At 43.1% G+C, this 25,013-nt stretch overlaps 8 protein-coding genes and 1 non-coding gene across 12 annotated transcripts; 4 read left to right on the forward strand and 5 right to left on the reverse strand.

Moving 5' to 3' along the window:
* Nucleotides 1–9,506: 9,506 nt before the first annotated feature.
* Sf3b3 (splicing factor 3b subunit 3) lies at nt 9,507–16,038 on the reverse strand. 3 transcript variants are annotated; one of them, XM_018101827.3, is made up of 11 exons: nt 15,898–16,038; nt 15,357–15,618; nt 14,735–15,100; nt 14,015–14,489; nt 13,611–13,945; nt 12,587–12,894; nt 10,379–12,356; nt 10,198–10,248; nt 10,017–10,080; nt 9,784–9,835; nt 9,507–9,713 (listed from the first exon to the last, which is right to left on the reverse strand). In XM_018101827.3, the coding sequence occupies exons 2-7, from the start codon at nt 15,580–15,582 to the stop codon at nt 10,383–10,385; spliced, it is 3,684 nt and encodes a 1,227-aa protein (XP_017957316.1). In that variant the 5' UTR covers nt 15,583–15,618; nt 15,898–16,038; the 3' UTR covers nt 9,507–9,713; nt 9,784–9,835; nt 10,017–10,080; nt 10,198–10,248; nt 10,379–10,382. The 3 variants fall into 3 exon arrangements, with proteins under 3 accessions (XP_017957316.1, XP_089115003.1, XP_089115004.1); XM_089258877.1 differs by having other exon boundaries at nt 10,198–10,315; nt 10,352–12,356; XM_089258878.1 differs by lacking the exon at nt 15,898–16,038 and having other exon boundaries at nt 14,735–15,120; nt 15,357–15,594.
* LOC115561906 (small nucleolar RNA Me28S-Cm788) lies at nt 9,907–9,982 on the reverse strand. The gene has a single exon (XR_003980012.1). It is a non-coding gene; the product is annotated as a small nucleolar RNA Me28S-Cm788 (small nucleolar RNA).
* Nucleotides 15,906–17,535, forward strand: LOC108651898 (UPF0415 protein C7orf25 homolog). Of its 2 annotated transcripts, none has more exons than XM_018101829.3 (5): nt 15,906–16,044; nt 16,111–16,337; nt 16,397–16,723; nt 16,783–17,334; nt 17,394–17,535. In XM_018101829.3, exons 2-5 carry the CDS (start codon nt 16,188–16,190, stop codon nt 17,469–17,471), a joined length of 1,107 nt encoding a protein of 368 aa, XP_017957318.1. In that variant the 5' UTR covers nt 15,906–16,044; nt 16,111–16,187; the 3' UTR covers nt 17,472–17,535. The 2 variants fall into 2 exon arrangements, with proteins under 2 accessions (XP_017957318.1, XP_089115006.1); XM_089258880.1 differs by having other exon boundaries at nt 15,915–16,044; nt 16,114–16,337.
* On the forward strand, nt 17,470–18,377 carry LOC108651904 (uncharacterized). Its single transcript, XM_018101834.3, has 2 exons — nt 17,470–17,679; nt 17,738–18,377. The coding sequence occupies exons 1-2, from the start codon at nt 17,656–17,658 to the stop codon at nt 18,329–18,331; spliced, it is 618 nt and encodes a 205-aa protein (XP_017957323.1). The 5' UTR covers nt 17,470–17,655; the 3' UTR covers nt 18,332–18,377.
* On the reverse strand, nt 18,356–19,178 carry LOC108651902 (protein DPCD). The gene has a single exon (XM_018101833.3). The coding sequence runs from the start codon at nt 19,061–19,063 to the stop codon at nt 18,392–18,394; it is 672 nt and encodes a 223-aa protein (XP_017957322.1). The 5' UTR covers nt 19,064–19,178; the 3' UTR covers nt 18,356–18,391.
* Nucleotides 19,179–19,482: 304 nt separating this feature from the next.
* Nucleotides 19,483–22,288, reverse strand: JMJD5 (Jumonji domain containing 5). Its single transcript, XM_018101828.3, has 2 exons — nt 21,981–22,288; nt 19,483–21,927 (listed from the first exon to the last, which is right to left on the reverse strand). Exons 1-2 carry the CDS (start codon nt 22,245–22,247, stop codon nt 20,995–20,997), a joined length of 1,200 nt encoding a protein of 399 aa, XP_017957317.1. The 5' UTR covers nt 22,248–22,288; the 3' UTR covers nt 19,483–20,994.
* Nucleotides 19,502–20,720, forward strand: LOC108651901 (B-cell receptor-associated protein 31). The gene is made up of 2 exons (XM_018101832.3): nt 19,502–20,002; nt 20,390–20,720. Exons 1-2 carry the CDS (start codon nt 19,502–19,504, stop codon nt 20,582–20,584), a joined length of 696 nt encoding a protein of 231 aa, XP_017957321.1. The 3' UTR covers nt 20,585–20,720.
* Nucleotides 22,289–22,360: 72 nt separating the features above from the next.
* On the forward strand, nt 22,361–23,344 carry LOC108651900 (THUMP domain-containing protein 1 homolog). Its single transcript, XM_018101831.3, has one exon. It carries the CDS (start codon nt 22,419–22,421, stop codon nt 23,316–23,318), a length of 900 nt encoding a protein of 299 aa, XP_017957320.1. The 5' UTR covers nt 22,361–22,418; the 3' UTR covers nt 23,319–23,344.
* Nucleotides 23,308–25,008, reverse strand: PMP34 (Peroxisomal Membrane Protein 34). The gene is made up of 3 exons (XM_018101830.3): nt 24,619–25,008; nt 24,478–24,538; nt 23,308–24,310 (listed from the first exon to the last, which is right to left on the reverse strand). The coding sequence occupies exons 1-3, from the start codon at nt 24,688–24,690 to the stop codon at nt 23,490–23,492; spliced, it is 954 nt and encodes a 317-aa protein (XP_017957319.1). The 5' UTR covers nt 24,691–25,008; the 3' UTR covers nt 23,308–23,489.
* Nucleotides 25,009–25,013: the final 5 nt, after the last annotated feature.

Here is a 25,013-nt window from a genome sequence, read left to right on the forward strand (position 1 = left end):
GGACAACTACGTGACCTCCAATTCGAGCTCAGTTTCGGTTTCAGTTTCGGTTTTAGTTTTCATACGAGTCGAGTGTGCACATGTTGCTGCGACTCCAACTCCAACTCCGACTCCGACTGCGACTGCGACTCCGGCTCTGACTGTGGCAATTGTTGGTGGTCGGCTTTGATGCGTGCCGCCGCCTTCTTCAACTTCAAGCCAAGAAAACCACACGCACCACTCACACACGCACGCACTCACACACGCACAGCTGGTGTAACACTCAAAACTTATTCATATGCTAATTTCGCTCAGCATTCAGCAAAATATGAGCAACACGACTTGCCGCACTTGTTGCTGTTGCTGTTGCAGTTGTTGTTGCAGTCAATGAACATATATCCAATTAAAATTGTTCAACATTGCGACTATATTGTGTTGGGGGCTTGATAAAGAGCATATATAGTTGAACTCTGCGACTTCAGCTGGCAAATGAGCTAGAAGAAAATCCCCTTCGACTGGCTGCCTCTAGGAAATGAGCTGGACAAATGAGATTAATTACTCAATAGAAATTTAAATTTGTTAAACAAATTGATCAGGTGAAAGGCGAGACTAAAAAAGTATTCAGCACTTTGATTTATCAAGGGGGCAAGAGAGAGAGAGAAAGATAATATATGAATATGCCATTATTTCTTGATTATTTTCTTAGTTTCTTATTATTAAAAAATATTTAAAAAATAAAAAATTTAATATTTTATTAATTAAAGCATACGACTAGCTACTGTCATTTAAATTTTGTTAATATATTGTAATAAAAAATAATTAAAAAATACATTTAAAAATAGAGTCCCATTTGTCCGAAAAACAATGTAATATTACTCAAAAAATTTAATAAAAATACATTTAATTGAAGAGTGAAAGCAATTGAAAAATGAAGTCAAAAATATTAATAATTTTAATGTTTGTTATTTCACTTCAATCAGCTTTACTACAGCCATATTCATCAACACTCAGCTGTGCCCAACTATCGACCCTTCAACATGATCTACTCTTTTGCTTGATCTACCTGAGAGTCAAAAATTCATACTGCTATAAATAAAATTTTTGGGAAATTGTTCGAGAGCATTGTTTAGCCATGGGCTGGCAGCTAATTAAGTGTGGAATGTAACAGCAATCAGCTGGGTCTAGACAATGCTGCGGCTCCAGCAGCAACACCCGCAACCGCACCACCACTGCGGCTGCTGCCTTGAGCGATTGTGGTGCGGTGGTCTCTGCTCACAGAAATGGTCAGACAAGCTCTGGCTCTTGCTCTGACTTTTGTGCGGCTATCGAAGCTATCAACGCGATTGTGCGTGGACCTGGAACCAAAAAAAAACACGAGCGATCTGTGGTTGTGGTTGTAGCTGTGGCTGCGTGATTATCGTGGTCATTGTTACAGCAGCTTAAATGGGATCTCATGTTGATTGATTGTGCACACCTGTGTGCCGTGTGCTGCCAGCGCTGAGCTCGTTGCCTGAATTTGGGTTTTTTTAGGTTGTTGTTGTTGTTGTTGCTTTGCTCAGATTTGGCTTTTTAGCTTTTTTCAGCTTTTGTTTTATTGTCTGTGATCCGCAGTTGCTGATGGCTTTAGACCCGGCCCAAATGTCGGGGTGAAAGCTGAGCTTTCATTTCGTTCATTGTTTGTTGCTGTGGTTGCTATTGTTGCTATTGTTGTTGTTGCTGCTGCTGCTGGATTATGCAATGTGAGACAATTATTTTGGCAAATGAAATCAAACAACAGCCACATTTGGGAGCTCGTTGCGCCTCGCTGCCAGTTTGATGGACAGCTATTGTTGTTGCTGTTGCTGCTGCCGGACATGTTGGCGCTGCTTGGGTGGCTCCAGTTGCTGCCCCCGCATGTGGCAAGCGTTGCGGCTATTGTCTGGTTCCGCTCGCCGCTCGCAATTTGTATGAATTTCAAATTGTTACTTGGCAGAAGCAGCCAAGCCAAGCCGGGCCGAAGAAGCAGAGGCCGAAGCAGAAGCTGAAGCCGCAACAACAGCAACAGCAGCAGCAGCAGCACTTGAATGAATAATTTCCGCAGTTGGTCGTCATCAGCGTCGTCTGCGTCTCCGTCATCGTCTACAAAGATTCTGCTGTACAGCTGTTGTTGCTGCGGCTGCGACTGCGACTGCGGCTATTTATCGTTGGGTTCTCTGTGCGCCAAATGAAAATGAACACGTGCGTCCGGTTGCTGCCTCAGCTGCTGCCTTGTCGTTCATACAGTATATACATGCACACATGTGTATATATATATCACTTGGTGTGTGCATGTGTAGCATATGCCTCGTGCATGTGTCCATCAAAGCACAACAACAATCGGGCAAGGCTGCACGCCCCAAAAGCAAAAATTTCACTTTATTGATGAGCGCTGCACTTGAATTATTGCTGTGTGGGTGAGCTGAATGATCATATATACACAACAGTATATATATATGTATGTGTATGTGTATTTATGTATACTTATGACAAACTATTTGCAACGCCTGGCCGCACAACGAGGCGTATGCGCAATTTGCTATAAACAACAACAACAACAACAACAACATCAACATCTGGCCCGCCTGCTGCTCGGCTTGTTTGCCTTGTGCGTGGACCGTCGCCTGACAGTGAATCGCTGAGCTCAGGGTTGTGGACAACTGCCTAAGAGCCCCTCCACTCTCGACTGGGCTTCGGAACGTAAACAGCGCACTGAGCAGCAGCCCAATCCAATCCGATCGGAAACGGAAGCTCAAATAGAAACAGCAACAGCAGCAGACTCCAAGACAAACAAACACTAATCGCAGTTTATTGCACTCAAATTTCATTTAGTTTTATTGAACTTCTCCGCAGCTCTCATGTTTCTTAGCTTTTCAATTGTTTACCTCCAAATATTGATGACTTTTTCCTGTAGATTTTGAGGGCAGGTCCAACAATCGTGCACCGGCTAAGGCTGGAGCTGAGTAGTCATATTTATATAGACCACCTTGGCAGTCAATCTCCATTAAAAACACAACCAATATGCTCACTCTGCACCACTTGAGCGGGCATACAAATAGGTTAAGTCCCACTCTCACAAGCACAAGTTGAGCCCCAACCATAAGTCGAGAGCCTTTTCATTGCTCTTTCGTTTGCTGTTTGTTGTGGCAGCAGTCAACCAACTGTGCAATTTCAACTTGATAAACTTTAACAATAACAACAACAACAACAACGCGTTTCATTCATTATTTGTGCAACAACTGCAAAATATATGTATGTACGTCGTATACCCAACGCACTTGGCCGGCTGTGTCTTCAGCAGCTGTAGGAAGTTGCTTTATATATACATACATATAAATATACAAACATATATCGGGTATATGCCTCATGATTCAGCTGTGTATGTGCAGTACATATAGTGTATAAGTACATGTATATGCATGATTATATGTCGGAGCTCCATGCCCAACCAGATTGCTGCCCAACCAAGCTTGGCTTAAGCGAAATGACCCCTGGGAGTTAACCTTCAGGGGCGGCCCATGAAATCTCGCTATCCGAGTTTATTTAATAAGCACTGAAAGTTTTGCTCACTGAATTGGACGAATTGTGCAAATTGATAAGTTAATTCCCAGGAAATTTTGATGTATGTCAAGAAGTATTAATAGAAAACTATATTTTATTGCGCTAAGTGGAAACAGCAGAGGGGGAGAAACTAGGGAATAAAACATTACGATGGTATGAAACCGAAGAGAGAGAAGGCAAAGGGATAAACACTGGTTGAGAGGAGGATGAAGGAAGAGAGTGAGAGTGTAAAATTGAGAGCGAGAGAGATGCAGAAAAAGAGAGATCAATGGATATCAAGCTAGAGTAAGAATCTATCGGAGAGATAGAGGAAGAGAGGGAATTGTGAAATTTTTGAATTTGTAGATTACGCGAATTTTAAGTCTCATATTGTTACCTCAATTTATACAAAGGCAAAGCTATTTTTAGCATTGATGTAAAACTTGATTATTGGCACTACGAGTCTGGAATAGAAATCCCAGAAGTCCACTGTTCCATTAAGCAATTTTACAAATTTCCATCTGTTTTTTATGTCTCAAAAAGCAAATCAGATTTGGTTGATTGCAACCAGTTGACACTTTCAGTTAATTAACAATTGCCCCCGGGCCCAGGGCTAGACCCGGGCGCGCACTTTCAGAAATATGCCTTCTAGCTATGCTAATGATCATTGACTCTACTCTGGCCTCTCACACCCCTTTCGCTAGCCCCAAAAATATCGATTAGGCTTTTGGGGGCAGCAGCACATGTGGTTCAGCTGTTTGCAATTACGAGTCGAGTGGCAAAAGAACCAAATCAAAGGCATTGCACAATTGCGCAATAGCAAAGGGGGAAAATGGGGGCCTCGAGGATGAACAGCTGCATCAAATGTGTTTTCTTTCTCCCCTTTCTCCCTAAATCCCCCCCTCTCTCTCTCTCTCTCTCTCTATGTCTCTGTTCAGGTGCAGATGATCAACATTTGCCGGAACTGAGACACTTCCGCTCGCTCGCTTGCATGTGTGGCAGCAACAACTGAAGAACCCCTTCACTCAAAGCAAATGCGAAGCGCCAACTGAAATGACAAACAACACGTGTGAGTGTGTGTGTGTGGCAATATATGTAATGTTTATGCTGACGCTCGACCTGCCGTCTGCTCAGATCACCCAGCCACAGCAGACCCCACCTCAATTCCACTCTCTCTCTCTCTCTCTCTGTATCTCTCTCCCTCTCTATCTCGTTCACCTTTTAGGTCTGCTACTCCTTGGCCTCAGTTAGTCAGCCGCAAATTGCTTTCAATTATGTTTGCAGTCTGCTCCCGTTTTTATGGCTCGCTGGCTCGACGTGTCTCTGCTGCGGCTGTGGCATGTTCGTGTTGATGATCTGTGCGAGTGATCAACGTATTTAACTGCCAACTGGCAACTTGCAACTGGCAACTTGCAACTGGCAACTTGCAACTGGCAACTTGCAACTTGCAACTTGCAGCTTCAATTGTGACTCGCAGCATCAACTGCGACTGCGTTCTTGACATCTTGTGCAAGTGGTGCAGCTCTGGTACCCTGTAAATGTTAAGCCACTGAGGACAGGCAGTTGCTTTCCAGCAATGGAAAGTTGAAGGAAATTGACGTCGGCTCTGATCTGATAGATCTGCTCTAGCACTTGAGATAGTAAGGAGAAGAGTAAGGAGCAGAGATAGAGATAGCTCATATAGCTGTTGTAGCTACTTTTCCCTCTCTCTCTCTCTCTCTTTATTCTCACATTCATCTTACAGGGTATCCCGCTCGTTCCCACTCTTCCCAAGCTGCCTACCTACATCGTCTTATGACTTTGATTTTAATCATCAGTTTCAGCATTAAAATGTTCCATTATGCCCGCCGCCCAAGAACCGCAGCAAATTGCTTGCGGAAGTGGGCCACGCCCATTAAAGTGCATGTTTCCAATGGCATACGAAGCGCCGATGCAGAGCCGTAAACTAAGAGATTGCGATTGAGTTACTCAACGCATCATCGTCATCAACGCAGTCCAATTTGTGCTGCTCAAAAACAAACTCAAGTGAAAATTATGTCAAAGACACGACAGAGGAGTAAGAGAGAGGGAGTGAGAGAGAGAGAGAGAGAGAGAGAGAGAAGGAGCGGGTCAGATCTACATCTGTTGCTATCGCAGCATCAGCAGCAGCAACACGGAATTGAGTAATTTGCTGCAAAAGACAATTAGATGCAACAGATTGTTGACTAAGTGACTGGAAACTGAGTTTTGTCGTTGAGGATCAGAGATCGGGTCGAACCGCCTTCGCCTCCGGCCGAGACTTGAGTTGGCAGCAACAGCTGGAGCTGCTGACAAGCTCGGCGGCAGTTCAAATGAGTTCAGAGTGACGCACACCAAAGTCTCCTCATCGCATTTCATATTTGCCTCAGTCAATTATGCGCAAATTGCCAGCCAAGCCAAGCCAAAACAAACAGACCTTGGGCCACGTTAATGACACCGAATGGGGTCAGCTCTGCCCTACGTCAAGCCAAAGCTACGCACGCAAGCTTCCATACGTACAGACATATGTGTGTATGTGTGCTGAAGGTAGATAAGTACATTCAACTGACCACGACAGATTTGCTGACAGCAATCCACAGCTGAGCATGCGGATCCATATGCCTCGCATCCGATTGTCATTCTCCTTGGCTCCCTCCAGCTTTCCCTCTTCTGGCAGGCGGCAATTAGTTTTTATACCCTGAACCCATTGAAAATGGGAAATCAGGGTATAATGGTTTTGTTAAAAGTATGTAACAGGCAGAAGGAGGCGTGGCAGACCCCACAAAGTATATATATTCTTGATCAGGACGACAAGCTGAGTCGATTTGGCCCTGTCCGTCTGTCTGTCCGTCCGTCCGTCCGTCCGTCCGTCCGTCCGTCCGTCCGTCCGTCCGTCCGTCCGTCCGTCCGTCCGTATGTATGAACGCGTCGATTTCAGAAGATATAAGAGCTAGAGACTTCAACTTTTTTTTAAAATGTCCGTATATATCACGCGCAGATCGAGTTTATCACTAAAAAACGATAACTCATTCCGATATTTTTTTATCGATAAAAAACCTTATCGAAGATCACTTAAATAATTATATCTCCTACATCTTTCAAGCTAGAGTCTCCAAATTTAAAATGTATATTAAGATGAATTTTATACAATTTCGGTTTTTGTTAAAATTTACCCCCCACCCCTAAAACCACCCCCTCACCCTCATCTTTGTAAAAGTCGTATATCAAATACTAGAGACTTGTGCTTCGGTATACACATACATTTTAACATTGTGAATACGTTCTGAAAGTTTCATTACGATCGTACGTCTAGAAATTAAATTATTCAACAAATAAGTTCTCCTAATATTGCCAACACTGCAGCGCAACCAAAGCGCAATCGCCTGTATATGTGAGTGTGTGTGTATGCGTCTGTTTGTTTGCATGTGTATGTGTGTACGTGTGTTTGTTTGTATGCGTGTGTGTGTGCGTGTGTGTTTGCTAATTATTTTTGAAATATCAGTTGCTTGTAGGGTTCAGGGGATCTCGTAGTCGAGCAGTCTCGACTAGAGCTTTCTTACTTGTTTTTTGCTGTTCTGTTCTGCTCATCGTCTTCCTCTTCTCCTGGTTAGACCCTACAGCTGCGCTGACAGCTGAGTGAATCAAATCGGAGCTGCGATTGTGGTGTAAACCAAGCAAAGCGAATTGATAACTTTATGTTTTCTCCTCAGATTCCTGCTGCTCATTATAAAAGCAGTTAACGTCAAGCTGTGCTCAGCTCTGATCTTTATAAATAAAATTGTGTCAGCTGCAGAAAATTGGATCTTTAAATGAAATATCATTTTCGCACAACTCTTGACTTTTAATTGGTATTGCTAGCAAGTCCAAGTTTTTGCTTTTAATGGTATCATATGGATCCCCACTTTCAGAGCGTCTTTTACAATATTTATGTCAATCTCTTCATAAAAGATTTTCAACTTGATTATTGACACTAATTATTATTAATATTAAGTTTTCAAAGATTGTGTTCATACATATATATTTAACTATTTTAGTCTTCTGCTATCTTTAGACTCCGTTAAATAGTTCAATTATAATTTCTAAGAAGTTTTTAATCTCTTTCAGTTGCCTCAACGTAATCAAGTTGTCTTATTATTTTCCTAAGCACCTTATATGCCGATCCTCATCCTCTCCTTCGCTTCCCTCTCGCCTATCTACACTTGCACATCGAAATCCATGCTGTATAATTGGTTTGTCAGGCGAAGAGAGCAGAGTCAGACCGGCTCACAGCTGTGCCTAAACGTCCAATGTCCAAAGCTGCTAAGTGAATTAAAATAATGCTGCTCCGACTGCCAATGAACACGATCATGATCATGATAATGTTCACGCTGCTGCTGCTGCTGATGATGATGATGATGGCGGTTAGACAGCCCCAAACCGAGACCCTGACTTTAACTGTCTGGCTCTGACCGGCCGCTGCCTGGCTGGCTGGCTTGCTGGCTGGCTACCTAGCTGACTGGCTGACTGGCTGATGATTCTATTTATTACATGGCCCGCAATTTGCGATTCCTCTTTGCTTTTTTGCTGTGCTGCGTTTTAATTATTTGGCTTGCCGTTAGTTTTAATAAAGTTGCTAACTGTGAAACGACGTGACTGGAAAATGCTCGGAAAATGAGTATTTCATTTACAGGGAAAGTGTCGGGCTATGTCTACAGCGAGTCAGACTGCCAGACAGCTAACCGATTAAAATCTCAGCGAATTCGCAGAAAATTCTTACACGCTATCCAACAACGAGGACAGCTGAAAAGTTGCTGCGTTAACACCCATTTCCATTTGCAAGCTCCAAGTTACAAGCTCTACAGTGCCCAATCTCCATCTCCAGTCTCTGGCTCTTTCATGCGAATATTTTATCACGCGAGGCATTTTTGATAAGCATCTAGCTCAGCTGCTGCCGCAGAGCCCAAGCGGAGTTCGATTCAGATGCTCAGATCGTTGATCGGCCAGCGCTGATAGCAGCCAACAACGCCCCAACAGCAACAGCAACAGCATCAGCAACAACAAGAGGAACAAACAACGCAAAGCTCATATACAGGTACAGGACATCGCAGTCCAGACAAAGCATTTGCCTTATCTACAACTGGGCATCTGTGCAAACGCTGAACGCATTCCGCAAATGGATATGGCAACAGCATCCAGGCGCACCCATCGCAGACCAAAAGTTGAGCTAGGTCGACTGCCAAATGTCCTGCCAGGCGAAGGGCTTCGAAGTGAATCAATTATGAGGAGTTGAAGATTCATAAACCCTTTCCAAGTCTCTGCAAATTGCATCACCACTTGGAAAGGGTATCAGAAGTAGGCGTGACTGTATTAGGGCTACATGTGTTGGGCAAGTGTTTGCGCCAAGCGTTGATTGCGCTTATCGGTGGCGCGATCGATGCTCAGGCTGCAGCTGCAAGTGGCGTGAATTGCATGCGTAGCGGCTGCCTGCAGCTTCACGTTGCAGTCGCTGCAGTTGTTGTTGTTTTGCGTTGCACACTTGCGTGTTGCAGCAAAAAGTGCAAACAAGTGATGAATGTCCGTGTTATGCGATCTAATGATCTAGAAATGAAGTTAATAAATCGTTTAACCAGATGGCGCAGCGCCAGCTAGTTGATGCAACTGTGCTGCACACGCTCCCTCCCGCTCCCACCTTTCACATGCCACAAAGTGGAACACTTTGCGGATGCTTGCTTTATGGCCGGGCCACCGGGCCAACAACGAGAGCTAGGAGAGGCACGTAATTTGCATAACTACTGTGCTTATAACTCGGTACATAACAAATTACAACAATTTGATATTGCGCACATACCACAGAGAGATGGGTAGAGAGAAAACTAGAAATGCTTGGAGCTTAGCTGATATCCGTGGCATGCCACAGCGGTAGAGTGGCGAATGCTGGTAAACAAGGCCAAGAACCGAGCTACATGGCTAACAAGCACATGCAAATTAAGACCCACTTTGTGCTTTGTATACATTTATTATTATTATTAGAGTAATATTGTGGCTTAAATTACAAAAGTGTGGCAATTAAATATGATGCACAAATGTTGACTTTATGCAACAATTAAATCTAGTATAAATATAAATAGGCAGTCGTTTAGTGGTTGTGTATGGGTGTATTAATGTGCATTCTACGTCTAAGTATTACCAATTACATATTTAAACTGCAATGAAGAAGAAAAACACATGATTAGCAACTATTTTGAGTATAATTTAATTAATATTCAAACTTACCTAGTAAATATTTTAGATGTCGACCAATCAAAGAATCCGGAGCACAAATTAGCTGCAAAAGAGAATAAAAAATTTATTTTAGTACGGCGTGGATCTACTTTTCAAACCATATTTATTTGAGCTTTGAACTCAGTAATTAAGTTACAATCAAATCATTTCATTAGTCTAACATATGTAAAAAAACATCATCGTAGATTATTTATTTGCTCTCTAGCTAATCCCCATTTAATTACCTTTTCAGCTATTGCGAATGTGTTCCAAGACTCCAATCGATAGAGGGTTGAGTTGTTTATTATACTGCAATAGAACAAGGAAAACTATTAATATTAATTGCATAAGTAATTTCTTAGTAACAAGGTAACAGCTTAGCTCATCACAAAGTAATTTGCATAAGTTTCTATCGAGAAAACTCACCTTAAATATGAAAAGATGCAATTGGGTGTCCTCTTAAGCATTCAAAATCAACTGCAAATAACAAACAAATAAAGAAATAAGTATAAGCGTATTTATTTAAACTAATTTAACAAAATTTCTATCTAGTTGTTAAATATCGTATAGCTGCCCCAACAGCTCCACATGTAATTTATACACTCACCTATTTAGAACGCATAGCGTGTGCGTATGTCTTCGAGCTTCTTGCAGATTTGATTGGGCGTGCGGAACATGTCACTTGCAATGCTCTTCTGCTTTACTGCATCAATAGATAAATACTGTTCGCAGAGATCACCGTCCAGTACGTTCTTCACAGGATAGTATGAGCTGCGGTAGCTGAGATGATCCCGACCACATAAGGGCGGGTTTTCATTGCGCATGTGCATCTCCAAGTGCTGGAAGAAGTCGTAGTCCTCACGACTAGTGAACGGCACGAAAGCGCCCACGGTACCGCTCAATGTGGCATAGATGAGTGCTTCGGAGCCTCCGGGAATGAGAGTGGCCTTCTGTAGCGACATGATAATCTCTCCCACATGGAACGAGCAAATGTTCTCAGACTTCTGCGAGGCACCCGACAGCAATCCACGATCCCAGAGCGACTTCGTGCCTGTAGGATCTTCGTCCACATCATCGGTGACTGAGTGCGGCAGGCGTTGAATGCTCAGGTTGCCAAACTTATCAGCAATAGCAATGGTATCATAATCCAAGAGAGTTGTGGCCGTTACCCAACGCGGATGGGTATCATCAGCGAATATGATGAGCTGATTCTCGGCGCGACGATAGCGTATGAAGAATACAGACTCCTGGACATCAGAGACATAGACACGGTGGCCCATCGCTTGAATGTTGACAATCTGGTAGGGAATGTGTTTATTTTCGCACTTGCGCAGCATCTTCTTCTTGCCCAAATCATAGATGCGCAGCATGCGACCACAGCCAGCTAGTAGGCGACCCTGGAAACCACACAATGCGCCGGGTATCTCCTCGATCTCAGTACGATGTAGAAATTCTAGTGCCGAGCAAGTTGGATCAATTTTGTAAATATCAATGCATCCACCTTGCGAGATACGCGGATTCAGCTGTAGATCCTTGGCAATTCCCACAGCCAAATAATAGCGACCATCAGCAGCAACGGAGAACTTAAGCATGGCCATCGACATGATAGCCTCGTTCTGTGTTAGGGGCACAGTGAACATCGTTTGGCCGTGCATGGCATCTAGGCAGCGTATTTGCGAAGCCCATAAGCCGAGTCCTGCCTTGGGTGCAGAGAACACATCCTCGGGCAGCACTTCATTGATGAAAGCGTTGGCCATTTCCCTGGCCAGTTCGCGCTCCTCTTCGCCAGCAGCGCTACGCATTTCCTCAGCCATTTGCTCCTTACGCGTGTTCTTTGTTTCCTCGGTGTACGCATTATGATCCGTTTCAGCAATCAACATGCGACCCGTATCCGGATGTATGACAAAGGCCCGCGGCGTGAATTGCAGTGGAAAAGCCACCTGATTGAAAACCGCGCCCAGTTTCTCCAACGCGAGGATACGCAGAGTATTAGTCGATATAGCCACAATGCCCTCACTACACTGTTCGCTAGAGAAGCCCGAAGCATATTCTAACGTCTCATACGACAGCGGTGTCAAATGGAAACGATTCTGATGATAGTAGGACAACCAGGTGCGGCTAGACATGGCCAACACGGCTTCAGAACCTTGCATCTTGATGCGGAACAGTTTCACCGGACGTGAACCCAAATAACGTGTTCGGGTATCCGCCAAATCGCCAGATACAGGATCCAACACAGTGCGCAGTAAGACACCGTTACTTAATCCAATATTCAGATAGATGGTGCCCTTATTGCTGCCGCTGCGTTGTGCCGGCACATCATCATCTGCACCGGCATTGGTCGTACTCTCCGTATGACCCATTTCGACCAAACACAACGACTCGGCCGGCGAGGGTAGCGCCTGCATGGAGCACGGAGAGAGGCAATTATTGGGATCCAGAGAAAGTATGCGCACAGTGTTATCAGCCAGACCAACTGCTAAGAACCAAGATCGTTGCTCGCCCTCTGGCACCGTGCCCAGAGCCATGCACATGATCTCTGCAGGCATTTCCGACCGTTCCGTGTACTCGTTCAGTTCACCAGTCTGTAGGTAGATTATTCTCAATTAGTAATCTTCATCAATCGGGGTTATTTTGCAAAAATACATTGTCTAATAATTGCTCAGCACTGCAGGACACAAAGTGTCTCAACATGATTGTTCTTTTTCGTGTTTTTGTCATCAGGGCAATGTATTGAGAATATATAAATACAGTTTGAAGACAGGGATATATCAACTGTACTTAAATATCCTCTTCTGCCTTATTTAATGCTTACCGGATCCATTTCGAAGTAAACCAACTCGCGACCAGAGAGCGTAATGACCACCTGACGTTGATTGACAGCGCATTTTGTGATGGATTTCTTGCCGGGCGCCTTCCATTCGTTTACGCGCTTATCAGACCGTATATGACGAATGCCATCTGGATAGACTTGGACCAAAGCATCGTCGCCCAGTGCAGCACAGCACAACGTTGGCGTAGTGCCTAGAAAACCGCTGTCCGTCACTTCCTCGACGGTCTCGCCAATGCTCAGAACCAGTGTAGCATTCACGAATGAGACAATGATATAGGCATCAAACTCGTCTAAAAGTAGGAACACAACACAAATACTTTGATCGTCAGTAAAATATTCTTTGTAAATATACCAATTTAAGGGCATTTGGTGACATTGAATAATCAGGTTATCAAGTTGAAATCAACGTAAAATTCATTTGAAACACGGATGATAAGTAATCACATCATGTTCAATGTCAAGTCTTAATTATAATATTAAGTAATCAAGGTTTGTATCATTTGTTTTGTAGTATCTGTTGACTTAAGAGCTGCAGTAATGTTGCCTTACCTATCGCTTCACAAAAGACAAATATAAATTATAAGTATTATACACGAGTCTATTGGATAACTCGCTTTTTATATCTGTTCAATAGTCACACAACAAACAGTAGACGTCTGTGTTTAAGCGCCTGAAATAAGAGAGAACTGGTGGTTGATAACTTGTGGCTTTTGGATCGTGTTTATATACAGGTACATAGGCTAGGATTGTTGCTGATCAAATATCTGCCCATTTAATGGATGCCACGAATTTGCAGCACTTTTATACATATTTTAAAAGTTGAAATCAACAATCGTAGCACATCCTGTACATGTATAGGAATATTATTTCTTTATCTTGGGGTATCGTGTTCAGTATCATCAATGCACCAGTTGAGTTATTAGAAATATTTCATAGCTAGCAAACTTAAGGTCTAAACTTAATAAATAAGCGCAAAGATCAAATTAAATCTTTGATATCGACTCACCGTCAATGCGTTTCTTGACAGTCCACACGGCATTCGGATTACCGGGCAACTCGGAGACAGCCATCTCTGATACTTCAAGACCATGGCGCAGTACACGAAGTGTGGAGCGCGGTCCACGCCCACACAGCACATACAATTGTGGCGTATCCTCATTGGCCAAATCAGCCACTTGGGAGGTGATAATAGGCGCAAAGGAAGGCAACTCATCGACCAGAACGAGATTCTTTAATGCACGTGGAGCGAAGAAGAATGTTTCACCTTCTTCCAGTGGCATAGCAGAACTGAATTCGGGTTCATCATCGTCATCACCCAAATGTGCTATTTGGTACAAGTAACTATTAAAAACAAAGAGAAAACAGGTTAGAACGCTCTGAAAAAATGTCTCAATTTCCTGTTTCACTTACTGGTTGCCAAATTCACTGGCTACAAACAGAAAACCAGTCTTCAGCACACACATCGCTGTCGCGGGGGGCACTGTATCAAAGTACTTTAGCTTGATTTCGGACACCACATCGTCATCGGTCTCAAGGGTTATCTTGAATATATCGCCCTGCTCTGTTTGTAGCAGAAAGAAGTACATGCTCTTCGTGCGATGGGTTGCAGAGCATATGAAGATCATTCCACGCTCAGGATCATCAAGATCATTGCGTCTACGAGGTATGGGACAACGTATATCATGCTGATCACCCAAATTCTTGTAGGTCAAATAGTTCTCAGAGCAAATAAGCACGCCAGAGGGTCCGTCATTGCCACCTGGCACAGAAACCAAGAAGTTTGCATGTTCTTCGAGTGGTTCAGAGTACTTGCGAACAACATGGTTAAGGCCCAAATCAAGTTCGTAAAATGTGAGCGTCTGTTGCGTCCGTTGAGCTGCATCCCCTGCAAATTAATAATAAAAATAATGTTTAGTGGAAAGTTTAAATAGGAATCAACAATGTAATTAAATTTAAAAGGATGTGGACCACAAATCAGTGAAGTGTAGCTAGGTAATTACAGCGGCACCAATGGTTCAGTGGTCACATTTATCTAGCGCTAAGTACATAACAATGTCAATGGTCTATTATCCATATGCACTGTGAATTAAAGCGCCAATAGTATGAAATTTAGATAAGACATATATTTACCTGTTGGATCCAAGTCAGCTTCCTCGTAATCGATTTCCAGACAAGCAAACATGGGATTATCAAAGCCAACGTCCACGCCCACCATATGGTAAGTCAATGTGTTGGACTTGTGTGCCTCCAGAGGTGAAGATATAGTTAGTCGTGCCTGGGTATCTCGATTCATGATGTAGGCCAGCTTTTGTTTTTCAACAGCACCAATCATCACGGCACGGCCCTTGGGATCAATGGCAAAGTACTGTCCCGGCACAATGCGGCGGCAGCCCGATTTGCCAAAGGTTTCCTGATGTACTTTTTCCAAGGCATTCTTGCTAGGCATATACTCCAGTATAACAATGCGTCCAGAATCTGATCCCACGACAATATAATCTATGAAAAGCCAAATATATCTGATTTTATATTGGAAGCAATGAAACTGTACTTTTTTGAGGTTAGAAGTTCTTGTAACTCGAAGTTTCAGTTCGCCATGCCATGTGGTTAAGGGTCATAGCAAATGCGACGTCAAGTCAAATTACTTTCGCACATAGACACGTTCACTAAGGTCAAACTGGGAACAACCAACAAAGTTGCCTCAATTGGGTTTTGTGCATAGATCAAATTATATTAAATATTAAATCATACCAACCTTTTGTGCCGCCTGTTAGACGGAAGGCCATTAGCGCACGTATGCAACCAAATATTTCCGTCGACATCAGCGTGTGGACTTTGCCCGTGTTAGGATCGGGTCGCAGCAGTTCCAGCGACTTGCCACGTGACAGCAGCACCTCCTGCTGTTTACCGCCTGAGAAATTTCCGTGCACGGCATGTGTGACGCCGGTGCCCTTTTGGAGCGTCAAATTATACAAGTACATATTGAAGCAGAACTATTTTCAGCCTACACAGTTGCACTGTAGGAAAAAACGTGTATGTTGAGGTTAGAAACGACCAACTTAATTTACGTGCACAATATTAAGATTTTAGCGGTAATGTACTACTTTAATAATACCAAGGCCACAGTAACAAACGTCGTGTCGCCTAACGATGCTTAGTAAGCAGCATTTATTTTTTAATTTTGCACACTTCAAATGCGACCAAAGCACAGACATTTCTGATTTCTGGAGATACATTGTGCATAGCTATCACTAAAATATTGCCAAATTTAAGTAGATTACACCTTAGTTAATTACCTTTTGCTATTTTGTTCAATGAATTAACACATTTTAATAATGATGCGTTTGGATTAGATATTTTCACATCACTCAAGCGGCGTCATTTTCAGAGCTGCCGCTTGGTTTGACCGGTGAAGAAAAAGTGGATGGAAGAAAACGCGGGCGGTATTTGACAGTACTCGCTACAGAGTTTCTTTCATTTCGATAACATAAATTTCCGATACGTTTTAGAAGCCCTAGTCGATCAGCTGGCCGATGACAATAATATTAAAATACGAACAGAAAGTTTTTAAGCTCAGCAGGTGGCAATGGAAATGGATAATGCTCTATATGCAGAAGCCAATGAGAAAATCAGGCTGGGCGAGGAACTTAAGAAATCTTTGGTCGAATTCCAGGACATTCCAGGAGTAGCAAAAGTGCAAAGGAAAATAGAACAGGAACTTAAATTCTTGGAAAAAGTCGGAGTGCTTGAACAAACTGAAACATTTATTTATAGCTAACCCATATTTAATTACAGGTTATACGCACAAAGACTTTAAAGGAGAATCACATCACAAGCAGTAACTTTGTTAACTATGAATTTCTCATAAAAACCTTGCGTCTGCAGCAAGGAGTCGTGGATATAAATGCTGTATTTACCCTTGAATCGCGCGAGAGTCCTCTGCGTGTAGACATTGTGGCGAATAACGGCCTAAAATGGATAAAAGTAATAGCGCGCAACTCGAAATCTATCGAGGATGCTGCCAAAGGCTGCGTCAGCTTTGGTGCACGTAGCGTTTTGGATCAGGCAAGCGATTATCTGGAAGCCAGTGAACTGCACTTCTGCATGTTTCAACGTCCCAAGGTGATGATGGTCCCAACCACTTTATTTTCAAATAATTATTTTTTCAATAATTCTTTCAGATCGTTTTTTATTTCTCTAATAAAATTGACAGTTCGTTGCACGATGAGCTCAAGGAAATGGGAGTACAAACTGCCTCCTTGGAAGAGCCTGACGTGGATCTGGATCAGTATGCCACCTTGTCAAATGAATTAAACTTGGATGTGACTACTTTGCTGGCTTATGTGAGCGCTCTTTCGAATGGCGGCTGTAATTACGTGTTCAAAGAGCCGCTTCTAACTGAACAGGCTGAAAAGGAGCGCGAATCTCCGGTGAAACCAATACTCGACAAAATATTTAAGGACAAACGCTTAGTATGTTGCCAATTGGCCAATGATGCATTTCAAAACATTCTCACTGTACTGGGCGGACCGGGTGAGCGTAAACGCGCTGAAGAGTTTATGAAACGAGTAACAGTGTATCCGGATGTCGACACAATACCGCCAGAGTTTTCCAACATACGTTTTACTGCTAAAGTGAATGAGCGAAGCTTAAAGATTTTTAGTTTTGGCATGGATCGTAAAATATTTACAGTTACATCAAATAAGGCTTTTGTTAGATCGGCTAAAATGCAAGTGAGTGTAATTTGTACCTTAATGAAATTCGATGTTCGTAATTTTTGATTTATTTTCAGGGTATAAACGTGCCCGTTTTTGTGCATGCGTCGCGTGCGCTCACTGAGGGTAAACAGGCGAACGCTGTCCCGCTATAGAGTACTTAAATAGAAAATTTTTAACTTATTAAAACTTTGTACATAAAAAAGGTTAATTTTAAAATATTGGTATTTTATTCGATAGATACTTTTTATTCTGTTAGTTATCGTTAGGCCAGCTGTGATACAGAGTTGCCAAGCAGCTCACGTACTGCGCAGGTAAACAAGAACAAAAAGAGAAAACATGGATTGTGCACCGCTAAATTTGGTAAATAAAAGAAATTTTTTTAAGAACTGTTGTGTTTCATCCTTATCAATACGTACAGGCGCATTTCCACGAACGTCGCTCCGAGCGCTTTATACGCCACCATCGTTATGAAGACGCCATAAAGGCTCTGGAGACTTCGCTAATCTACATACAAGATGCTTACAAAAATGTTCAAATGGCAAAATCGAAGGAAGTGCTCGATACCTTAACGCTTGACTTTCAGCGCAAGCTTCGGCAAATCGAGATGCGTAAAACACAATATGGACTCACAAAGATGAAAGATTTCGTGCAGTTGAAGGAGACAAGTCCAATGCTACCGTTGCGGCCAGAGCAGGGAGTAGGTTCAGCCCAGTCTGTGGCCAAGGCCATCGACAAAACCGTACAGGACTTTGATGCCAAGTTCACCTCGACCATTGAACGAAAAGTGACGCCTTCTTTAGTGGAACTTAAAGTGGAGACCACGATCCAAAGCGATCCCCAATCAGAAAGTCAGGAGTTCCATAGCCTTTCCACACTTGACCGCAGCTCAGAGCATGAAATGCCTTCCCTAACTCCATTAGAGCTACCCACATTTGATTATACCATGTTTACGAGCTCGTCAGCTCCCTCTCTGGCCAGCTACATCGGCATGGCCGAGAGCAATCAAAAGTAGCTTGTGATAATTAAAAATAAATAGTTTAATTTGTATGCATATTTTACATATTGACTTTTATTATTTAGCCAGCAATCCTTTTAACAAATCATCCACATCTGTCTCCGTCTCCACGTCCTTTAGCAGAAGTAAAACCTGTGCCTCCATCTCGCAGAGTATTGGGGGTTTCTGGTAGGTTATGATGAGTGTATTGAACTGATGATGAGCGCTTATATTGGCTTGGACAGGCGGTACGCCGCAACGATCCAGTTCAGGTACTTTTATAACTTTGTAATATTTCTTATTATTTGTGCTTACGATAATTGCACGCTGCTCGGCATCTGCTCTAATGTCGTACACATTCAGAGGGTAAGGTAGATTGCGTATGCGCCATTCAATGTTTTTCTTTGTAATTCGCTTGGTTAGTAATGGAGCAGTATTGCTCTCCCGCACAGTGAATTCTCCGCCAGATATGTTGTCCGCATCGCCGCCGCCAGCTGTGTTTTGCTTATTGGCGGCAGCCCAATTCAGTTGTCGTGGCTCTTCGCCAAGCTCAATTTCCCATTCGGGTTCACCCATTAGCTGTTTGCATTTGCGCCATGCTCGTCGTTGCACTACGCCCGTATCCATATTATACTCCTCAGCCATTTGCTGACCGTCGGGGAACTTGTAGAGTACCTTGCGCAGCTTATTGCTGATCATTGAGTTTTTCTCAGCAGACTGCAAATAATTTATCCAATGTTGATACGACATTTTGTAAAAAAAAACAAGCTTTAACTAAATTTGATCGATGGCGCAAAAGCACATTTTGTTTTTTTTTTTACCCTGGCAACCAGGGCTGTCAGCAGTCAGCTGCTAGGCATTTTGTTTACAAGCTAAATACATAGTTAGGGGCTGCCAACATGTTTCAACAATTGTCAAAAATCTAGAAAGCGAAGTTGACGTGGCCGCCGATGAGCGCATAGAAATAAGCATATTTCACCATTTGCAGCTGTATTTTAATATCAATAGCTATTTAAAGCAAGCCAATTCACGGTATGTGTTTATAAATAGCTTCATAGAATAACCCACGGTGTGTGTTTCGTACTAATTAGAAAAGTAATATTCTTAAATCGTTTCAGAGGAGAAAAACACAAAGCGCACACATAAAATAAAATCTAAAGCTTTTCACATATTGGAAAAGTAGCAAAAATGAGTTTGGTGTGGACTTTGATCGCCGGTTTTCTGTATACAGAAATCGTAGTGGTTTTGCTGTTGGTGTTGCCCGGAATCAGCCCATACAAATGGAACCGTTTCTTCAAATCCAAATTTCTAGCCATGTTAGCCCAACAGGCACATCTCTACTTTTTCCTAATAATGGGTGTGTTGGTGCTGTTTCTTCTGGAGGCTATACGCGAAATGCGCAAGTATTCCAACACTGACAACAGCGGCGAAGTGCATCTTAACGTAGAAATGCAGCACAGCATGAGATTGTTCCGTGCACAGCGTAACTTTTACATTTCGGGATTTGCCATTTTCCTTGTTCTGGTCATTCGGAAACTGGTCCAACTGATTTCGGCACAGGCCAATTTGCTTGCACAAAGCGAAGCCTCCATGAAACAGGCTCAGAGCGCTACAGCCGCTGCTCGCTCTCTATTGACAGAGAAGACCGACAAGGCAAAGGAAGCCACCGAAGACTCAACACTGAATGAGGTAAGTCAGCTTATAAAAATTGATATAGTTGGCATTTGGAGTTTTTGTACATCGTCCAGGCCAGGCATGTTTAAAGAGCTTTGACCCCAACCTAACACGTTGACCGTTTGCTACTAGCAGCTGTATATTCAAGGCAATTTCTTCTTAATATACCCGCATGGAAAGTGTTGGGCGAGCATTAAGAAACAAAATGAACGTATAAACTCTTCGTAAACTCTTTAAACAGTTGTCACGCCTGCGGAAACGTGTGCAAGGACTCAGCGCCAGATTATACTAAGTTCTCGAAACGACATTCCCCAAATATCCCCCGTCCACACACATACACATACAAAAAACTCAGTCTCTCCTTGGATAAGTATTCAAACATAGATGATACTCGTTTTACAGCTCAACAAGCTGAAGGAACGTGTTCAGGAGCTGACCTCAGAATTGAACCGCGAGAAGAAGGATAAAGAAGCCGTCAAGTCCCAAGCAGAAAGCTTGAACCGTGAATATGATCGCCTCACCGAGGAGTATAGCAAATTGCAGAAACAAATAACCATTGGTGGTGGAGCTAAAGGTGCGTCCATTAAGCATGACTAAGCCAGACGCTCTTGATGCCGAGCGTTAAATAAACATTTAAGGAATGATAAGACTTATAACATGGCGGTGGGGGCGAAGGCATCAACTGGAAGTACAGCAAGATTATGGAAGATTATAAATCGATAACATAACCAAATAACACAAACACACAAAAACAAAAACAACACGAAATAAAAGCTTAGCTCTTAATACACATGTTTCAATGTTATCAATTATCTCTCAAGTTCTCAAACTGTATTTATAATCTTTATATTCATTAGTAAACTTAATACTTTGTTTGCCGCATCCAAAGGTTCATTGGCTAATAAATAATCTTATGAATACTCACAAAGCAAACTACTTGTGATTCATGATCCACAGACCACGTATAATGACATCATCTATGACGCACCTTGAGCAAAGTCGATTAGCTATTCCCACCAGAAACTAACGGAGAAACTGGCTGTTTCGGAGCGCACGTAATGCCACCACTTGGGAGGTAAATATAAGCAATCGCCAGGTTGTAGCAACAGCTTATAAAATTGTACCCTCTTCAATAATGGAAATCGCTCAAAGTCCGGTTCGGCGGCATTAATCTGGGAGGTGTTGTTCAAGAACTCGCTTTCGTGTGGGTACAGATTTTCGGTGTCTGCAGAAGAAGCTAATATAATACTTTTACTACCAAACACTTGGCAGAGCAAGTTATGCTTGGGATCGTAGTGCATCGGTGAGATGGTGTCACGTGGTCCTAGCCAGGCTTTAATATCCACATCTGCTTCATTCCTCGCCGTCACAGTGCAGTAGTCCGGCACACAGATGTCCGCCTGCAGGGCTGGTATCTGTGCAAACAGCTCATGCTGTGCTAGATACTCAATCTCCTGATCTCCGTTGCCCTGGCTAAACTGCCTGTAGAGAAAGTCACGTAGCTTAACCAGCTGTTGGGACCACTCATTGCTGGCGTAATTGGAACCAATTTCAATTGGTACGGTGCGATTGCCAGCTACTTTCAGTAGGTAATTCAAATCGCGCCATTTAGTCAACGCTGGCCAATGATTGATTGTGTTAAGCAGCAGCGTTGGCTGCATTTTCTCATAGCATTTCGTGCGAAACTCTGTGATGCTAGGTGCATCCAGTTGGGGTATATCACAATTAGCTATGCATCGTTCGACTGGTGCTAAGATGGGCAGCGGGTCCCTAGTAAATTTTATAGCATCCTTGTCCAAGTACATCATCAGCGCATCCTTCAGTTCATTGCCTTTTTCATACAGCTTATCTGTGCAGCCCAGCAGTTGAGCCTCGTCCAAAACAGCGCCACATAGTTCGATCTGCTCCAAGCTTGTGTCTTCCAATAGCAGAAAGAAAATCTACTTAAAAAAGAGCGTTATACCTCATTGACTTGTAGTATAAGCTAAATCACCTTAAAGTAGCAACCGAGTGCATATATTTTCCTTATGGTTACCGGCACGCTACTAAAATGTCCACTATGAATGCGTTCCCAGGTTTTGTCCACTAGTGCCCGTACCAAATACGAAATTTCCTCCTCTTCTCCATTTAAATAAGACTTTTCAAAGTAATTTGATGCTCGCTTCAGTATGTATCTCGCCTCAGCTTCATTTTGCAGCAGCTCTTCTATATCCTCAAAGCGAGGAAGTAATCTAAAAATCTTTTCTATTGAATCGACCATTGCCTGATAAAACAAATTAAGCCGGTACACGCTTGAAAACAGCTGAACGCTTAGTGCTGTACAATAAATACTGCACTTTGCAGTATTAAGATGGTATTTTTATAGCTAGTGTTGGAATATTGTAAATATGGTAGCACTGCGCGCCGTCTACAGATATTCGTTGAACGTGACATGGAGCCGGCCATAAAGAAATCGAAAATGGTTAATAATAAATTCAAGCATGGCAAAAAGAAGTATTTCCAGCAAAGCAAGAAACAAGTGTTACAGCCAGGACAACGTGGATTTCTTGTCACTTGCAACATGAACGAAAAGGCATGTGTACGTGAGTGCTACAATTTGCTTAACCATTATGCCGACGAATTGTACGGCCCGGAAGGAGAATCAGATGAAAGCAAACAAGCGGCCAACACTGAAGCAGGAGGAGAGTCCGATAGTGACGATTTGGATGCAGCTGTGGCCAAATGCCGCGAGGTGATTGCACAAAGGAAACAGCGCTTTCAAAACGTGGACACAGGCACTACGAACTGTTTATTTATACGCACTCAGCTGGATGACCCAGTGGCACTTGGCAAGCACATAGTCAACGACATCAAGGACACCGGTAAAGCCATGTCCCGCTTTGTGCTGCGTCTGGTGCCTATCGAGTCCGTCTGTCGCGCCAATATGCCAGATATTATCAATGCAGCTGGAGCTCTCTTCGACAAGCACTTTATCAAGGAGGCAACCACATATGGCATCATATTCAATCATCGCTACAATCAGCAAATTAAACGAGATACCATAATCAAGGAATTAGCCGACCTGGTTAACTCAAAGAACGTAGCGAACAAAGTTGATTTGCACAATGCCAAAAAGTCAATCATTGTCGAGGTGCTGAGAGGCTGGTGCCTGTTGAGCGTCGTGGACAACTATTTAGAATTTAAGAAATATAATTTAGCCGAGCTGGCAAATGTTAATGGGCAGATTACAAATGACGTCGACGATTCCAAGGCAACTGAAACTGCTGAGCAGGAAACGGAGAGTACTGCTGCGAAATCCATTGAAAATACAGTGGCCGCTTTTGAGAACTAATAAAATTTACTATTAATTTCGTTAAACGCAGTTTATGTATTTTAGTCACATAAACATTCACCCTTATCGGCTAACTTTGGAGTGTACATGTGTGCTTTCCTTATCCCATCGTGTCCACTTAGCTTACATTTAAAGTATTTGTAGTTAAATTACGCAGAGACTAGAAGGTTCTTAGGCGGATCGTTTTAACAGCAGCTTAACTATTCCAGCTATCTTCTCATAGGCCATAAACATCAGCGCCGCTGTTAGCACCGTTTGCAGAATCTTCGCTTCCAGACCACGGAAGAGACCGCCAATGCCTTGATGCTGCAGTATGCTGACCATAAGCTCCAGCATCGATGGCGTCTTTTGCTGCTTGCCTGCCTGCTCGGATGTGGAGGGGGTATTGGTCGTATCGTTGGTACGATGACGTTGCTTGGTCTGCACCAACTGCAGTGGGTAGGTGAGCACGGTGGCAAATGCCTTGGCAATGGCGCCAATCACAAAATAGCTCAGGCTGCCCATTTCGCCGCCCGTGAATATCTGCAGGTTCCGTTTGAGCAGCTCGTACATCATGAATTGTAGCGCGGGATTGGAGACTAGCATGAGGGAGGGTATGGTGCCTGACCACAGACCGGACAGTCCCTCCGTTTTGGCCACGTATTTTAGGCCTTGCAGCAGATTTGTATAGTGCTTGTTCACCTCGTCAGAAGTGCCGGCCACATTGCGCATGCGCAAACGCGTATTCACCACCCAGAACGGAGTCGTTGTGAACACATTTATGATGCCCGCAATGCTTCCCAGCAAGAGGTCCTTCAAGGCGCTCTGCTGTCCACGCGCCCCATTAGAGGTGACCAGCTTGAGGGCATGGAATGTGTAAAAATAGACAAAATTTGAAATGCACAAGCTTTGTAGAACTGGACCAAGTCCACGATAGAGCGAGTAGAATCCCTCATTCAAGACTATCTCTTTGATAACACGTTTTGTGCTGCGCACTTCGCCGCTCTCCTCCACTGAAAATAGATATGAAGAGTAGAGAAACCAATCGATGGATTAGTGTGCACTATCAAACTATATATATCAAATTAAAGTGTATTCCCTCGAGTCCAATCGTCCAATCTTTATCTACCCATATACAATTTGCTTATCTATCGAAACTTCAGATTAGTCGAGCACTTACATTGCAGGCGCGAGCGCACGGTGTCCAGTGGGTAAAAGGTGCTCATTGCTATGCAGCCGCCCTGTGTAAATAATATATTTGGATATTGAACATTCAAAAAGTTGAACTTTCGTCCCATTCATTTTAGGGGAAATCACTTACGGCTGCGCCCGAGACGGCATGCACCCAGTTCTGATAGCTGAACACCTGGCTTATTTTCGATTGGGCCACCATATTGTTGTTGTAGACTGACTTTTGCTTTTTTATTAATTAATGCTCTAATTAGTGCACATTCAACGGCGTCTCCGGACAGCTGCCGACTGACTGATTGATTTCACTGTCTCGTTCGCCGGTCTAAAAGTATATTCAAAACGACTTCATAAACGCTAGAAGCCAGATTAGATTAACGCGGCTCCAGCGCATTGATTTGTCATTCGTTTCGTTCTTCGTTAATTGTATTTACACTCCATTCAATATTATGGACAATACTTGCATTAAACAAACGCGAGCGTTTGCCACAATATTTTGCTGTTTTTTATTGTATTTATTTTTTTTTT

This window comes from Drosophila navojoa, chromosome 4 (assembly GCF_054131105.1).
Source record: "Drosophila navojoa isolate 15081-1374.11 chromosome 4, UAZ_NAV_1.0, whole genome shotgun sequence".
Taxonomy (NCBI): Eukaryota; Metazoa; Arthropoda; class Insecta; order Diptera; family Drosophilidae; genus Drosophila; species Drosophila navojoa.

Coding starts and splice junctions, on each gene's coding strand:
- LOC108651898 (XM_018101829.3), top strand. CDS start 16,188: ATGGAAATGGATAATGCTCTATATGCAGAAGCCAATGAGAAAATCAGG. Junction 16,338..16,396: donor AACTTAAATTCTTGGAAAAA/GTCGGAGTGCTT, acceptor ATTTAATTACAG/GTTATACGCACAAAGACTTT. Junction 16,724..16,782: donor GCATGTTTCAACGTCCCAAG/GTGATGATGGTC, acceptor TAATTCTTTCAG/ATCGTTTTTTATTTCTCTAA.
- PMP34 (XM_018101830.3), bottom strand. CDS start 24,690: ATGGTGGCCCAATCGAAAATAAGCCAGGTGTTCAGCTATCAGAACTGG. Junction 24,539..24,618: donor ATGCCGTCTCGGGCGCAGCC/GTAAGTGATTTC, acceptor TTATTTACACAG/GGCGGCTGCATAGCAATGAG. Junction 24,311..24,477: donor CGTGCGCTCGCGCCTGCAAT/GTAAGTGCTCGA, acceptor ATCTATTTTCAG/TGGAGGAGAGCGGCGAAGTG.
- LOC108651900 (XM_018101831.3), top strand. CDS start 22,419: ATGGAGCCGGCCATAAAGAAATCGAAAATGGTTAATAATAAATTCAAG.
- LOC108651904 (XM_018101834.3), top strand. CDS start 17,656: ATGGATTGTGCACCGCTAAATTTG. Junction 17,680..17,737: donor ATTGTGCACCGCTAAATTTG/GTAAATAAAAGA, acceptor CAATACGTACAG/GCGCATTTCCACGAACGTCG.
- JMJD5 (XM_018101828.3), bottom strand. CDS start 22,247: ATGGTCGATTCAATAGAAAAGATTTTTAGATTACTTCCTCGCTTTGAG. Junction 21,928..21,980: donor CACTCGGTTGCTACTTTAAG/GTGATTTAGCTT, acceptor TTTTTTAAGTAG/ATTTTCTTTCTGCTATTGGA.
- LOC108651901 (XM_018101832.3), top strand. CDS start 19,502: ATGAGTTTGGTGTGGACTTTGATCGCCGGTTTTCTGTATACAGAAATC. Junction 20,003..20,389: donor AAGACTCAACACTGAATGAG/GTAAGTCAGCTT, acceptor CTCGTTTTACAG/CTCAACAAGCTGAAGGAACG.
- LOC108651902 (XM_018101833.3), bottom strand. CDS start 19,063: ATGTCGTATCAACATTGGATAAATTATTTGCAGTCTGCTGAGAAAAAC.
- Sf3b3 (XM_018101827.3), bottom strand. CDS start 15,582: ATGTACTTGTATAATTTGACGCTCCAAAAGGGCACCGGCGTCACACAT. Junction 15,101..15,356: donor TCTAACAGGCGGCACAAAAG/GTTGGTATGATT, acceptor GGCTTTTCATAG/ATTATATTGTCGTGGGATCA. Junction 14,490..14,734: donor AGCTGACTTGGATCCAACAG/GTAAATATATGT, acceptor ATTAATTTGCAG/GGGATGCAGCTCAACGGACG.